This window comes from Aquarana catesbeiana, linkage group LG03, assembly GCF_042186555.1.
Source record: "Aquarana catesbeiana isolate 2022-GZ linkage group LG03, ASM4218655v1, whole genome shotgun sequence".
NCBI lineage: Eukaryota > Metazoa > Chordata > Amphibia > Anura > Ranidae > Aquarana > Aquarana catesbeiana.
In genome coordinates this window covers 729,444,464-729,460,295 of record NC_133326.1, presented here as the reverse complement: position 1 = coordinate 729,460,295, position 15,832 = coordinate 729,444,464, and the positions used below count along the sequence as shown (strand labels likewise).

Genomic DNA, 15,832 nt, shown 5'->3' with positions numbered 1-15,832 from the left:
TTAGAATTTTGTTTCGTTATTTGGAGCATTCGGTAAACTTTGTTTATACTGTAATTCAGGTATTCGGACATATCCGAATCTCCGAATATCAAAAAGTTAACTAACCAATTAGACTTCAGGTTTTAGAATGAAGAAAAAACACAGTGAGAATGCAGCTTTCATATAACTTCTCTGTATATTTTATTTCAGATGATTTATATTTATTTATGCTATATATTGTTTTAAACAAGACTATAAAATGACAGAAATATTGTTAATATTAAAAGAAAAAAAATCATCACAATCAATAATTATCCCAAAATATTTATCACAATCAATAATTATCAATAAAAATCATCACAATCAATAATTATCCCAAAATATTTATCACAATCAATAATTATCAATAATAATCATCACAATCAATAATTATCCCAAAATATTTCTAAAAAAAATGTGTTTAAAATTTTGTATTTATTGATTTTGCTGTACTACATTTTTTTAAGTTTTCAATGTTTTATGGTGTTAAACTAATCAATAAATAATAACTTTTAGAAATATTTTGGGATAATTATTTAACATAAAGTTGGGCATTTGGCACCTTTAACCCATTTGCTTCCACTAATGTATTTCATATATGAACATGAGTGGGAGATACGCTTTCCTCTCCTCCATATCACATGCATCCCCTCCATGACAAGCATGGTGGTGGGTGCCTACAGGTATGGGGGGTTGGAGGAGACCAACAAAGGTTCATTCACTGATCCCCCCCCTTCCGGGTCCGTCACTTTCCCTGGACACTGTGGTCAGTTCTTTTTCATGCTGAGCTAATCAAAATGACCATAGCTGAAAGTCAGATGGCTTTGTGTGCCATTGAGAAGGTGATGAGCTACAACTGATTGAGTTTACACATCATTTTTAGGAGGGGGGTGATCTTCTTTCGAGCTCAGTGATTCTGTTTTTGTAATTTTGTGGGAAAAAAATTCCTGACTTGTTGGTGTTACATTGTTCAAGTTGCACTGAGTAAAAACAGCTGGATAAAATTAAAACTGTGCCTGTCTTCATTTCAGGCTGCAAAGCAACAAAATGTGATTATTTTAAAGGGGGTGATTTTTTTCTATACCACTGTAGCAATAAAACATGACTGGTCCTCTTTACTGAGACATCTGGGGTCTAACAGACACCAGATCTCCCGTCTGCCTTAAAAAGCATCTGATCAAACCAAGATCAGTTTGTAACAGATGCTTTCCCAATCCAAAATGGATTGGTCTCTTAGACTAATGGTGGTCTCCAAACTGCGGCCCGGAGGTCAGATATGGCCCTTTGCTTGCTTTTATCCGGACCTTGGGGCACTATTTCGTTCACTGACACCAACAAAGGGGCACAGTTCCTCCTAATTAAACCAACAACGGGGCCCAATAAAACCAATGCTGGAGGACCATTCCTCTCAGTGACACCAAGATGGAGCACAGTTCATCCCATTGACACCAACAATGGGGCACAATTCTTCCCAATGACACTAAAGATTAGGCACAATTCCTCCAATGACACCAATGATGGGGGACAAATCTGCCCAATGACACCAATCATGGGGGACCACTCCTCTCAATGACACCAAGATGGGGCACAGTTCATCCCAATGACACCAACAATGGGGAACAATTCCTCCCAATAACACCAAATATGAGGCACAATTCCTCCCAATGACACCAATGACGGGGAAAAATTCCTCCCAATGATAGGGCATAATTCCTCTCAATAACACCAATGATGAGGCAAAACTCCTCTCATTGACACCAAGGATGGGACACAATTTCTCTCACTGACACCAAAGATGGGACATTGTTTATTCCTACTGATGCTGGGGCATTTTCTACTCCCGATGGCCTCATTCTGGCCCCCTAAAGCATGAAGGACAGTAAAATTTGTATAGAGAGTTTGTAGACCCCTGCCTTAGACCATAGAGATGATCGGGGATGTTCAGCTCTATGGTAAGCCAGCAGAATCGCTGGCTTCAGTCCTGGGTTCTGCGGTGGGACAGGAGAGCCAGAAGAGGCACTGGAGGGTGGGGGAAGGAGAGGCATGAAACCTCCCGCTGCCTGTAAAATTGATCCAGCAGCTAATCAGTCACTAGGACTGCTTTTACATTGTAGAGCATTGCCAGCTCTAAAAAAAGGTACTGAAGTCATAACTACAAACATGGCCCCGGTATAACCACTCAAACTGCCATGGGTTACCATTATGTCGTTTGGCAGAAAGTGGCAAAGAAAACCCCACACAGTTTCTACTTGCAGCAAAAGGGTAACAATTCCTACCTGTTATTTATATTTGTGGTTATGTATTTACTAGAAGGATGGTGCAACACACTTAAGAAAATATATCTCGATATATACGGTTGAGTAAATAAGAAATGTCATTGTTGATTTGGATGAAAAATAAATGATTGTTTTTAATGAAATTCAAAACCAGCAGTTGGGTTATCTTAAAAACAGAGAAATTGATTTACTAAAGGCAAACAGGTGGTATTGTTTGCAAGAGAATTTTCACTTAACTTAGTCAATGTGGTGACAATCCACTTTGCTAAGAATACTCAATCACATGCCAGGAAACACCTGTGTTTTTCTTGCAGATGATTGGATGATGGAAGTGAGCAGAGCTTCACCTATGAGTTTTCCATTGACCCAGATTTGGACCACTCCAGTGTCGGAGTTCCAGGCCACACAGATGTGTTCCAAACCAAATGATAGAAGTCAGCAGAGATGCACCACATACACTAAGGAAAATAATCTTGCAACGTAAACAGCTTATTTGCCTTTATTATATTAACCTCGAGGTACTTGTTTTAAGCTGGATAATCACTCCCCCTTTAATTTCATAGGCTAGAGACTTCCAATTAATGACATTTCCATTGAATTGACCAAGAAGGGCTTTCTGTACATCTAATGAAGTCAGGATAGAATCCCACATGTTAACATCACTTATTTCACCAACCAATGACTGCTTAGAATCAAACCCTCCACCAATAGAGTCTTGGTCCTGTCCCAGAACAATGCTGGCTTTAGGTGCGATAGAAGTCCCTTTCATTGAGACTTTTCTGGGGTAGAGCTTTCCATTGACCCAAAGTTGGATCACTCCAGTGTCGGAGTCCCAGGTTACACAGATGTGCATCCAGTCCAAAGTCTCAGAGTCTGTTTTAAAATGAGTAACTTCCTGGTTGACATGCATAGAAAAAGTGTTTGGAGGCTGTAAGTAGAAGAAAAAGGCATTGTCCTTCCCGGGAGTAGCGAGAGAGAAGGTAGTATAAGGACGGGAAAGGTCGGTATAAGAACGTAGACAAACGCTGACTTTCTTCAATGGTTTTGTAATTGTATGTGTTAGAATGACACGATCTGTGTTAGTTTCTTTGGGGAAGACGAAGACTTTGCCCTCCATGTCTAGGGAAGAAAACAGACAAAGATCATTACTGATACATATCAAAGCTTTACACGCTGAATAATGAAATCAGAATTTATTTAAAGGTACCAGAATCATAACTAAACAACAATTGGATACACTCATATATCTCAGGATAGAAGTTTTAAGTTAGGACTCAATAATTCATCACTGAGAATCATCTTTTCAATTTTTTCAGTTGTTGTAGTTACTCCATGAGAATGTTGATTTCTTGTCAAGTGATTTTTCTCTTATAGTTGTCTTTGTCACCTCTCATTGTTATTGTTCATGACAAATAAATCATAATTTTTTATAGTAATTCTGTACCAGGCATTGGAGGAGCTTATGTATATATAGTGAAGATGGCATACTAACACAAATTGTTAGGCAGGACAAGAACGTCTCCTTTCACTTGGTAGAGTAGACAATTCCAATTAATGACATTTCCATGGAGATCACCAGGGACAACCTTCTGAATGTCTTCTGGTGTCAGGACATAATCCCAGGAACGTCACTTAGTTCACCAATAGGGATAAGCTTCATGTTTGTGTCGAACCCATGTTCGACTCGAACATCGTTTGTTCGACCATTCGTCAAATTGCGAATGATATGGGCCATTCGCTCCAAATTCGAGTGGCGCTTCATGGCCCATAATTCACGGTGGCATCACAGTGCATTGCTGCCTGATGATTGGCCAAGCATGCACTATAACCCGCATGCTTGGCCATTTACAGCACCGTCTGTAGAGAGAGCTGTAATTGGCCAAAGCCAGGGTGGCTTTGGCCAATTATGGCTCAGGGGGTTTAGTACATGCCCCACACTGTATAAGACCACCTGCATGGCGGCCCTGTGTAGTGTGTTTCGGCGTTGAGAGACAGAGAGACAGTGTCATTTTATTTAAGTTAAATAGATTAGGCAGGACAGTCAGTCAGTTAGCTGCACTTAGTGTATTGTGTATATATATATGCATCCCAGGTGTTGTGTGTGTGTGTGTGTGTGTGTGTATGTGTATATATATATATACACTGTATTCAGTTTAGCTAGATCCGTTCCTGTTATTATCTTCCTACTGACAGGCAGGCTTGTGTTGTTACAGTATTTAAAGCTACCTGAAGAAAATTGCTGGTATTCTTCTGATCTTATTAGTACCACAGTCAGGCAGCTAGACTATTAGTGAAGTGCTACCTCTGCACAGTGTTCAGCTAAAGCTACAAGTTAGCTTAGTGCGATTTCTGCACAGTGTTCAGCTAAAGCAACAAGTTAGTGTAGTGCGACCTCTGCACAGTGTTCAGCTAAAGATTCAAGTTAGTTTAGTGCGACCTCTGCACAGTGTTCAGCTAAAGCTACAAGTTAGTGTAGTGCGTCCTCTGCACAGTGTTCAGCTAAAGCTACAAGTTAGTGTAGCGCACAGTGTTCAGGTAAAGCTGCAAGTTAGTGTAGTGCGACCTCTGCACAGTGTTCAGCTAAAGCTACAAGTTAGTTTAGTTCGACTTCTGCACAGTGTTCAGCTAAAGCTACAAGTTAGTGTAGTGCGACCTCTGCACAGTGTTCAGCTAAAGCTTCAAGTTAGTTTAGTGCGACCTCTGCACAGTGTTCAGCTAAAGCTACAAGTTAGTTTAGTGCGACCTCTGCACAGTGTTCAGCTAAAGCTACAAGTTAGTGTAGTGCACAGTGTTCAGCTAAAGCTACAAGTTAGTGTAGTGCATCCTCTGCACAGTGTTCAGCTAAAGCTACAAGTTAGTGTAGTGCACAGTGTTCAACTAAAGCTACAAGTTAGTGTAGTGCGACCTCTGCACATTATTCAGCTACAGCAACAAATTAGTGTAGTGCACAGTGTTCAGCTAAAGCTACAAGTTAGTGTATTGCGACCTTTGCACAGTGTTCAGCTAAAGCTTCAAGTTAGTTTAGTGCGACTTCTGCAGTGTTCAGCTAAAGCTACAAGTTAGTGTAGTGCACAGTGTTCAGCTAAAGCTACAAGTTCGTTTAGTGCGACCTCTGCACAGTGTTCAACTAAAGCTACAAGTTAGTGTAGTGCGACCTCTGCACATTGTTCAGCTACAGCAACAAATTAGTGTAGTGCACAGTGTTCAGCTAAAGCTACAAGTTAGTGTATTGCGACCTTTGCACAGTGTTCAGCTAAAGCTACAAGTTAGTGTATTGCGACCTTTGCACAGTGTTCAGCTAAAGCTTCAAGTTAGTTTAGTGCGACTTCTGCAGTGTTCAGCTAAAGCTACAAGTTAGTGTAGTGCACAGTGTTCAGCTAAAGCTACCAGTAAGTTTAGTGCGACCTCTGCACAGTGTTCAACTAAAGCTACAAGTTAGTGTAGTGCGACCTCTGCACATTGTTCAGCTACAGCAACAAATTAGTGTAGTGCACAGTGTTCAGCTAAAGCTACAAGTTAGTGTATTGCGACCTTTGAACAGTGTTCAGCTAAAGCTTCAAGTTAGTTTAGTGCGACTTCTGCAGTGTTCAGCTAAAGCTACAAGTTAGTGTAGTGCACAGTGTTCAGCTAAAGCTACAAGTTAGTGTAGTGCGACCTCTGCACAGTGTTCAGCTACAATATTTACACGTTAGTGTAGTGGGACCTCTGCACAGTGTTCCGCTAAAGCTAACTGTATAAGGTTGGTGGTGTTTTCCTGATCCTATCACTACCGCAGGCAGCTACAATATTTACACGTTAGTGTAGTGGGACCTCTGCACAGTGTTCAGCTAAAGCTACCTGTAGAAGGTTGGTGGTGTTTTCTTGATCCTATCACTACCGCAGGCAGCTACATTATTTACACGTTAGTGTAGTGCGACCTTTGCACAGTGTTCAGCTAAAGCTCCAAGTTAGTGTAGTGCGACCTCTGCACAGTGTTCAGCTAAAGCTACAAGTTAGTGTAGTGCGTCCTCTGCACAGTGTTCAGCTAAAGCTACAAATTAGTGTAGTGCGACCTCTGCACAGTGTTCAGCTAAAGCTACAAGTTAGTGTAGTGCACAGTGTTCAGGTAAAGCTGCAAGTTAGTGTAGTGCGACCTCTGCACAGTGTTCAGCTAAAGCTACAAGTTAGTTTAGTGCGACCTCTGCACAGTGTTCAGCTAAAGCTACAAGTTAGTGTATTGCGACCTTTGCACAGTGTTCAGCTAAAGCTTCAAGTTAGTTTAGTGCGACTTCTGCAGTGTTCAGCTAAAGCTACAAGTTAGTGTAGTGCACAGTGTTCAGCTAAAGCTACCAGTAAGTTTAGTGCGACCTCTGCACAGTGTTCAACTAAAGCTACAAGTTAGTGTAGTGCGACCTCTGCACATTGTTCAGCTACAGCAACAAATTAGTGTAGTGCACAGTGTTCAGCTAAAGCTACAAGTTAGTGTATTGCGACCTTTGCACAGTGTTCAGCTAAAGCTTCAAGTTAGTTTAGTGCGACTTCTGCAGTGTTCAGCTAAAGCTACAAGTTAGTGTAGTGCACAGTGTTCAGCTAAAGCTACAAGTTAGTTTAGTGCGACCTCTGCACAGTGTTCAACTAAAGCTACAAGTTAGTGTAGTGCGACCTCTGCACATTGTTCAGCTACAGCAACAAATTAGTGTAGTGCACAGTGTTCAGCTAAAGCTACAAGTTAGTGTATTGCGACCTTTGAACAGTGTTCAGCTAAAGCTTCAAGTTAGTGTAGTGCGACTTCTGCAGTGTTCAGCTAAAGCTACAAGTTAGTGTAGTGCACAGTGTTCAGCTAAAGCTACAAGTTAGTGTAGTGCGACCTCTGCACAGTGTTCAGCTACAATATTTACACGTTAGTGTAGTGGGACCTCTGCACAGTGTTCCGCTAAAGCTAACTGTATAAGGTTGGTGGTGTTTTCCTGATCCTATCACTACCGCAGGCAGCTACAATATTTACACGTTAGTGTAGTGGGACCTCTGCACAGTGTTCAGCTAAAGCTACCTGTAGAAGGTTGGTGGTGTTTTCCTGATCCTATCACTACCGCAGGAACTACATTGTTTACACGCTAGTGTAGTGTGACCTCTGCACAGTGTTCAGCTAAAGTTACCTGTAGAAGGTTGGTGGTGTTTTCCTGATCCTATCACTACCGCAGGCAGCTACATTATTTACACGTTAGTGTAGTGCGACCTTTGCACAGTGTTCAGCTAAAGCTCCAAGTTAGTGTAGTGCGACCTCTACACAGTGTTCAGCTAAAGCTACAAGTTAGTGTAGTGCGTCCTCTGCACAGTGTTCAGCTAAAGCTACAAATTAGTGTAGTGCGACCTCTGCATATTGTTCAGCTAAAGCTACAAGTTAGTGTAGTGCACAGTGTCCAGCTAAAGCTACAAGTTAGTGTAGTGCGACCTCTGCACATTGTTCAGCTAAAGCTACCTGTAGAAGGTTGGTGGTGTTTTCCTGATCCTATCACTACCGCAGGCAGCTACATTATTTACACGTTAGTGTAGTGCGACTTCTGCACAGTGTTCAGCTAAAGCTACCTGTAGAAGGTTGGTGGTGTTTTCCTGATCCTATCACTACCGCAGGCAGCTACATTATTTTACCTTTATATATGTATATATCTATATATATATAGATATATATATATAGATATATATATCTATATATATCCCAGCTTAATGCAGCTACATCTCACTGCAGGCCATTAGTATGTCTGGAAGGCCAACAAGGAGAGTACTGGTCGTGGATGCATGCTCATCAGCATATGGCCGTGGGACAAGCTTGGCCTTTTTTCGGTGGCTGGGAGGAGGTGGCTGTGGATCATGTCGTCCTTAGTGACCCAGAGGACTCCAGACCAAATGCCTCAGCAAACCTACGCTGCATGACCTCCCTGATCCTGCAAAGCCTGCGGAAGGATCCTTACATTTGTGGTATCAAGGAGAGGGATCGTTACTGGCTGGCAACCCTCCTTGATCCACGTTACAAGAGTAAGGTTGCGGACCTTATCTTGCCGTCGCAGAGGGTGTAGAGGATGAAACATCTTCGGGAGGCCTTGCAGAAAGGTCTGTGCATTGCGTTCCCAGAGACTGGGAGGTTACAAACTCCTTTTCCTGGACAATGTGTTACCGAGGCTTTGGTCAGTCAAAGAAGGAGCGGTGGAAAAGGTGGCCGTCTGACCGATGCGTTCAGACAATTTTTTAGTCCGCAGCCCCAAGGTATGATCGGTTCCAGCAACCATCACCAACATCTGTTTTACATGGTGCAGGAATACCTAGGGGCAAGATCTGACTTGGACACCTTTCCCACCGAAAATCCTCTGGGTTACTGGGTCTTGAGGATGGATCACTGGCCAGAGCTTGCACAGTATGCAATTGAGCTACTGGCCTGTCCTGCATCCAGCGTTCTTTCGGAACGCACATTCAGTGCTGCTGGAAGCTTTGTAACCGATCACACGGTGCATCTGTCCACCGACTTGGTCGATCGACTGACCTTCATAAAAATGAATCAGTCTTGGATCACCACCAGCTACCAAGCACCTGATGCTGATGTAACCGAATAATTTTTTTTTAAATGTCAGATCCCTTCAAAGACTGCCTATGCTGATGCTGAGTGACTATCCTGTTATGCTGAGTAATTATCCTCTTCCTTCTCAATGATCATGCTGATAGCTTGTAAGAACATTTTAGGTTCTGGGCACCGCCACCAGTGCCTGAGGCCCAATTTTTTAACCCCTGTTTAATAGGGGCGTGTAATAACAATTTTTGATGCAATTGTTTGCAGCAGGGCTAGTTCCTGCGCTCCAACTAGAGTATCTGTGAGGGGTTGCAGTGTTGTGGCACCAGTGCCTAAGGCCCAATTTTTCAGCCCCTGTTTAACAGGGACATGTAATTAGAATTCTTGATCTAATACTTCACAGCAGGGCCCGTTTCTGCGCCTACCAAGAGTAACTGTGAGGACTTACAGTGTTGTGGCACCAGCACCACCACCACCACCACCAAATGCCCAATTTTTCTGCCCCTGTTAAACAGGGGCATGTAATTATAATTCTTGATCTAATATTTCACAGCAGGGCCCTGTGAGGGCTTACAGTGTTGTGGCCACAACAACACCTAAGGCCCAAATTTCTGCTGAGTATCTGCTGAACATCAGTTACCACGCCCCCTAAAACATCACAGTCCCAGCATGCCCAGGGACTGTGACGGCATAAGGGGGCGGGGTCTCCGCCTACATAAGTCACATCAGAGTGCTCAGAGAGCATTCCAGCCGGAGAGACCATCGTGTCAACATCTGAAGAAGAGAAGAGCCAAGAAGCCAAGAAGCCAAGATGCCAAGAAGCCAGAAGCCAAAGGCCAAAAGCCAGAAGTCCAGGCCCCCGCTGGCAAAAGAGCGGCATGAAGATAGCGGAGGAGCCGGCAGAAGAACTGGAACTCCGGGAGCAGAGGTCGAACACCGGGAGATGAGAGCAGAGAGAGGGAAGAAGAACCAACCAGATGACGGGAGAAGAGGAACTGGAGGGACCCCCGAAGTCGGAAGAAGACCCCCCGGAGCTGTCTAATAAATTACTTTAAAAACCTGTGTAGTGTGTTTTATTATTGACACTTTTTCCCTAGGTAAATGGGTAGGTGTACCATGTACCCTATACTCATTCACATAGGGTGGGGGGGCCGGGATCTGGGGGCCCTCTTACTATAGAGGGCTCCCGGATTCCGATAAGCCCCCCGCCCACAGACCCCCCACAACCAATGGCCAGGGTTGTCGGGAAGAGGCCCTTGTCCTCATCAACATGGGGACAAGGTGCTTTGTGGTGGGGGGGCCGCAGGGCGCCCCCTCCCCCAAAGCACCCACCCCCCCATGTTGAGGGCATGCGGCCTGGTACGTCTCAGGAGGGGGGGCGTTCACTCGTCCCCACCCCCCTTCCTGACCGGCCGGGCTGGGTGCTCGGATCAGGGTCTGGTATGGATTTTAAGGGGGACCCCATGCCGTTTTTTCAGCGTAGGGGGTTCCCCCTAAAATCCATACCAGACCTAAGGACCTGGTATGCCCCACGCTCATCGCAATAGGAAAATTTGTTTTTCCTATTGCAGCGAACGCAAGATGCAATACCCTGCCCTTGCGTCGTATCTGGTCCGTCAGACCAGCATACAGATGAACGGGCTTTCCATCAGGAAGTGAGGCGAACTTACAAGGGAAAGATTTGAAACATGCTTCATTTCTAGGTCTGGTGGACTTTTGGGAAAAAAAGTCCGTGGGAGCCTACACACGATCGGATTGTGCGGCGGACTCTGGTCCGCCGGACCAAGTATGCCGGAAAGTCCGCTCACGTGTACGCGGCATTAAAATGACATGAGCTGTGTTGGTTTCTCTGGAGAAGACGAACATTTTACAAACAGACAAAACTCATTACTGATACTTCTCAAAGCTTTGGATACTAAACAATAAACTCAGATTTCATTTATAGATGCTAGAATCTAAAATACAAAACAATTGGATACACTTCTATATACCTTGAGAGGATCATTTATATTTGTTATTTTTATATTTTCCATCTTCTCAATTACCCAATAAAGGGTTTTACTTGTATCTCCAAATGTTCTTACAACATTTTAATTAATGTTGCATCCTCAGTTTTAGAAGTATGGGAGCCCCAATACTATAAGCTATATAAACTGGCTACCACATTCATCAATATATCACTAGTTATGTGTCAGAGAATGGTTCGTAGAAGGACTGGCACATCCACTAAAGGCCCAGTGGAACTGAAGATTGGCACATAGAAATTGACCAATGCAAAGGCGCATGCACGCACGAGCACGAACTGCTGTGAGGATTCATGTGCCAGTGCACAAGCAATACGTGACACATTTGGGTGCCTATTTAAAGCCAGCAGCTTGAGCCAATAGTTGCTGGGTAATCTTCAGCTCCCCCATGTGTTCCTGTTATTGATACTATTGTATTTCCTATTACTGACCCGGCTTGCCTTTGACCTGTCTTGTCTCCATTCCTGGCTTTGACTCTTGGCTTGCTCCATTGACCCCGCTTTTGCCTGCTTATCCGTGTATGACCACTGTCAGTGGCGGCCGTGCATTGTGGGCACACGGGAAACCCCCCTGTCCCTGCTGCCCCTTTCAGGATGCCAGACACATGGACTCCTATGGCGGGGGGCGGGGGGTGGGAGGGGTGTATTTTTTGAAGCACCTGATTAGAGCCAGAGGCTCTAATAGGCTTCAAAAAAGGGTGGGCTCGGAGGGCGCAGAGAGTGCTCCCTGATCCCACCCAATTGTGTGACCATAGTGAATGAATATTCGCTATTTTCACATCGCATTGCTTCCCCACCAATCAGGAGGCAGGTCAGTGAGACCAGTGAGAAGTTTGTGTGTGAGCGGGCCGGTGTGTCCCGCGATCCATCCGCATAGGGGAGTGGTGCTAGCGGGGTGTCCCGCCATCCATCCGGGGGGGTGTCGTGGTGTGTGAGCGGGCCAGTGTGTCCCGCAACTCATCCATGCGGGGGTGGGGTGGGGGTTTGTGAGTGGGTGTGAGTGGGGTGTCAGCATTTGATGGGCACACTGGCAGCATGTGATGGGCACACTGTCAGCATGTGATGGGCACACTGGCAGCATATGATGTGCACAATGGCAGCATATGATGGGCACACTGGCAGCATTTGATGGCACAGCAGCAGCTTTTAATGGGCACAGTGGCAGCATTTGATGGCACAGTAGCAGCGTTTGAGGGCACAGTGGCTGCAATTGATGATTTTTTTCAACTTTTTTGTGCCCCCCAAAAAAATTTTGAGCACCAGCTGCCACTGTCTGGCTTGCTCCTTGACTCCTCTGCTGCCTGATTACCAGTATTTGACCTTGGCTTCCTCCTGACTCTGCTTGCTGCCTTACCCCTGGCTGACATTCTGTGTATGACATCTGGTATGGCTCCTGACCCTGGTTCTGGCTCCCCCTTCTGCCAAGTCTCATCGGGTAAGTCTGAGGGAAATGTGCCCAGCAGTGCATCCTCCTTGAACTCCAGAAATTATATTTTTTGCATTCTTACATAAGTCCAGTCTGGTTCAATATAACTATCCATATCTGATACCTGGAGAGCTGCTGGGGATACTGAAAATCACTGTAGTATCCAGCACTATATACAGAGATAGCAGCGGTCTTCTGAGTTTTGTGTGAGTGGCTTTCCCTCTGAAAACTGACCACAGGGGGCACTTACTCAGAACCTCTGTCATTCATATCACTCTGATTGGATAAGGTGGAGAGGAGGGGCAGTGAGATCATGTTCTCCACCTCGTTCAATAACAGAATGCCTTAATCTCATTAATTTCTATGAATTTCTATGAATGCAAGTGACCCCATGGTCAGTGTGGGGAGAAGAAGCTGCTGGAGGAGCGCCCAGAAGATGGTGGCTATCACTGTATGCAAATTGGACTAATACTGGGATTTCCAGCATCCTCAGCAGCCTTCCATATCATGGATACCTACATTGAGCCAAGCTGGAGCAAAATAAGTATGCCAAAAAGTCCTTTTATCATGTAGGGTTACCCCCAAAGAAGTCACTGGTAATGATGGGTTCTCTGTTCTGCCATGACTCTAAACTGTTCGGTCCCCACTGACACACTTGGTCGTATACTGAAGACCATTGGCACCTGTGAATTTAAGTGTTAGCAGGCTCCCACTCTAAGAAAGCACAAGACTAAGGCCACAACCAGCTCCACAGTAAATCAGTTGAATGTATTAAGGTGGTAAGTGATATAGTGCTAACCAGTCAACACAGATATGGAAATATATGTGAAATAATACATAACAGTGATAATGATTCATGTAAAAAAATCTATAAAGCAAAATGGTTGAACCAGAGTGAACCAAACACTCTAACAACCAATAGAACGTGATTCCAATGGTGAATGAGGTATATAGTGCTGTCCAACATATGCAAAAATGGAAAAAAACAGAATAAAACGCCGAACACCTGATGATGGGGAATCACAGGAGTTAAAAATGAAACACTGTCCAGTGAAGAAACATCAAAGATGGTATGTCATCAACAACAAAGAGAGATGTATATGTTCTTACCGAAACAGGTGGACTCCAATATCAGTGACATAGAGTCAAACAGGCAGGATGCCACAAAGGGCAGATGTGTGAACCTCGGGGTGATTGAATACCTCCAGGACGAAATCCAGGGGAATCGGGAGCGACCTACAAATGGACCTCCAATCAGAAACGCATCAAGACTGGATCCTGAGGATGGATTCAACTGGATAGTGGAGCCACTCGTATCCAGATGATATGTGGAACATAGAAATGACTTCCACATAGTGTAGGTCAAAAAGGTATTTAATTTCTAAAGAACAGCATGTAAAAATTAAAAGTGATCACAAATAAAAATACCAGGAAATGTGGAGATGATGTACATAAAAAGGGAGTGTGGGACTTTAAATGAGGCAATTGACTTGTGGAGGTAGAGTATATAGTAATCATTTTTTATTTGTAACAATAGTATAAAAGTATTTTCATATATATACATGTACAATGGCATAAACATAATGGATACATATACATTAGCCTGGCAGCACATAAAAGATAGCAAATATTAATAAATATACTACAAGAGGTTTCATATTGGCAGGCATTAGTACATCATATGCAAAAGAGCTGCTATAAGATACACATACTGTACACATTGATAATTACATAGTACTCAATGAATTTTGGATGTATAAAAAGTATATATGGGCCAGTAGGTAAGTAATGAGCCAGACTTGTCTAATCACCCCATGGAAACTCAACGCGTTTCATGGCTACATGCCATTCATCAGGAGTTGAGTACAAAAGTAAACTGTAAATATAAATAAATATGTAATGTTAGCAAATATGTTCTACCCCTTCAAAGGGAGAAAAGACCTCATGGGGAAAGAGAGATCTATACTCACAGGTCGGCTGGAGCACTGTGCTTGGCTGGCATCGAGGAGCATGGGACCCCAAATGGTTGTCTGTTCCAGAGCTGAGGCCAGGAACCCCACCCCAGCCAAGAAAACCTCCACATAGCATGCTTGATTGCTGCTACATTCCACCTGTGTGGGGATGATTGTAAGTGTGGTGTTCTGAAAAAAATGTATGAAAATGAGAAAAATATGTGTAAAAACAGTGAAAAAAAAGGGGAAAAAGTGAAAAAATGTGAAAAGTGAAAAAACATGATGAGTGTTTGAGGAGATAATGAGCCTAGCCATACGTGTTTTGACCAATGGGTCTTCAACAGGGTCATTTTTATTCGTGATCACTTTTTATTGTTACATGCTGTTTTTTAGTAATAAAATACCTTTTTGACCTACACTATGTGGAAGCCATTTCTTTTATCACATATTATCTGGATGCGAGTGGCTCCACTATCCAGTTGAATCCATCATCAGGATCCAGTCTCGATGCCCTTCTGATTGGAGGTCCGTTTGGAGGTCGCTCACGGTTCCCCTGGATTTTGTCCCGGAGGTATTCAATCACCCCGAGGTCCACATATCTGCCCTTTGTGGAATCCTGCCTGTTTGACTCTACGTCGCTGTTCCACCTGTTCCGGTGAGAGCATATACATCTCTCTTTGTTGTTGATGACATACCATCTTTGATGTTTCTTCACTGGACAGTGTTTCACCTTTAACTCCTGTGATTCCCCATCATCTGGTGTTGGACGTTTTATTCTGTTTTTTTCTATTTTGCAAATGTTGGACAGCACTATATACCTCATTCACCATTGGAATAATGTTTTAATGGTTGTTAGAGTGTTTGGTTCACTTTTTTTGCTTTATAGATGGACTTTTGATTTTTTACATGCAGGGGCGTACCAATGGGGGGTGGGGGGTGCGGACCGCCCTGGGTGCCACATATTGGGGGGTGTCAGTGGCGTTGCTATGGGGGTGCGGTCAATGCCCGGGTCGGGTGACACCACTTACCGAGGGAGGGGAGAGCCCTGGCAGCTCCCTATGTTTTTTTTTTTTCACCCGTGACCCAGATCAACCCCCCCGCGCTGCAGCAGAGCAATGGTCTGGTCTGTGTTTTCCTCCTCGCTCCTCCCACCACTGCTACACTGCAGAGCCAGGCCTGTTACTATTCTCCGCCTGGGCGGTGCAACTGCCACTGCACACTGTGTCTTTCAGACCTCCCTAGCTGCTGCCCTGTTGTACCTGAAGCTGAGCCAGCCGCCCTCCCTGGCAGTGTCCTCCACCACCCGAGGTGAGCTTGTGATAAGGGAGTGGGGGGTGTATCTTGGCATGGTGTGCTGTGAGAAGAGGGTGGGGTGTTTGTTTCTGTATCCCTGAGCTGGTCTGATAACAGAGAAGGGGGGAAGCTGTTGTTTCCACAACCACCCACTAATGTACTAACTCACTGCTTTTAGTTTAAAGGGTGATTCAGTGATTGGAGTGATGATTTTCAATAAAATTTACCTGAGAGTAATTTTTTGATTTGACTTTACTTGCTTGCTGTTCCATATTTTGCTTGTTTTTCCAATGCAGCTTTGAAAAT

The 15,832-nt window shown here is 44.1% G+C and overlaps 1 protein-coding gene across 2 annotated transcripts in view; it reads right to left on the bottom strand.

Annotated features, from left to right (window-relative positions):
* The window catches only part of LOC141133794 (C-reactive protein-like), a 109,971-nt gene that overhangs the window by 72,597 nt on the left and 21,542 nt on the right, over positions 1-15,832 (bottom strand). Inside the window, exon 3 of one of the 2 annotated variants that reach the window (XM_073623350.1) lies at positions 656-3,413. The exons of the other annotated variant lie outside the window; for it this stretch is intronic. Within the exon in view, the coding sequence (XP_073479451.1) occupies positions 2,797-3,413 (617 nt within the window). The 3' untranslated portion in view covers positions 656-2,796. Of the gene's footprint in view, positions 1-655; positions 3,414-15,832 lie in introns of those variants that run through there. 2 annotated transcript variants of the gene reach the window in all.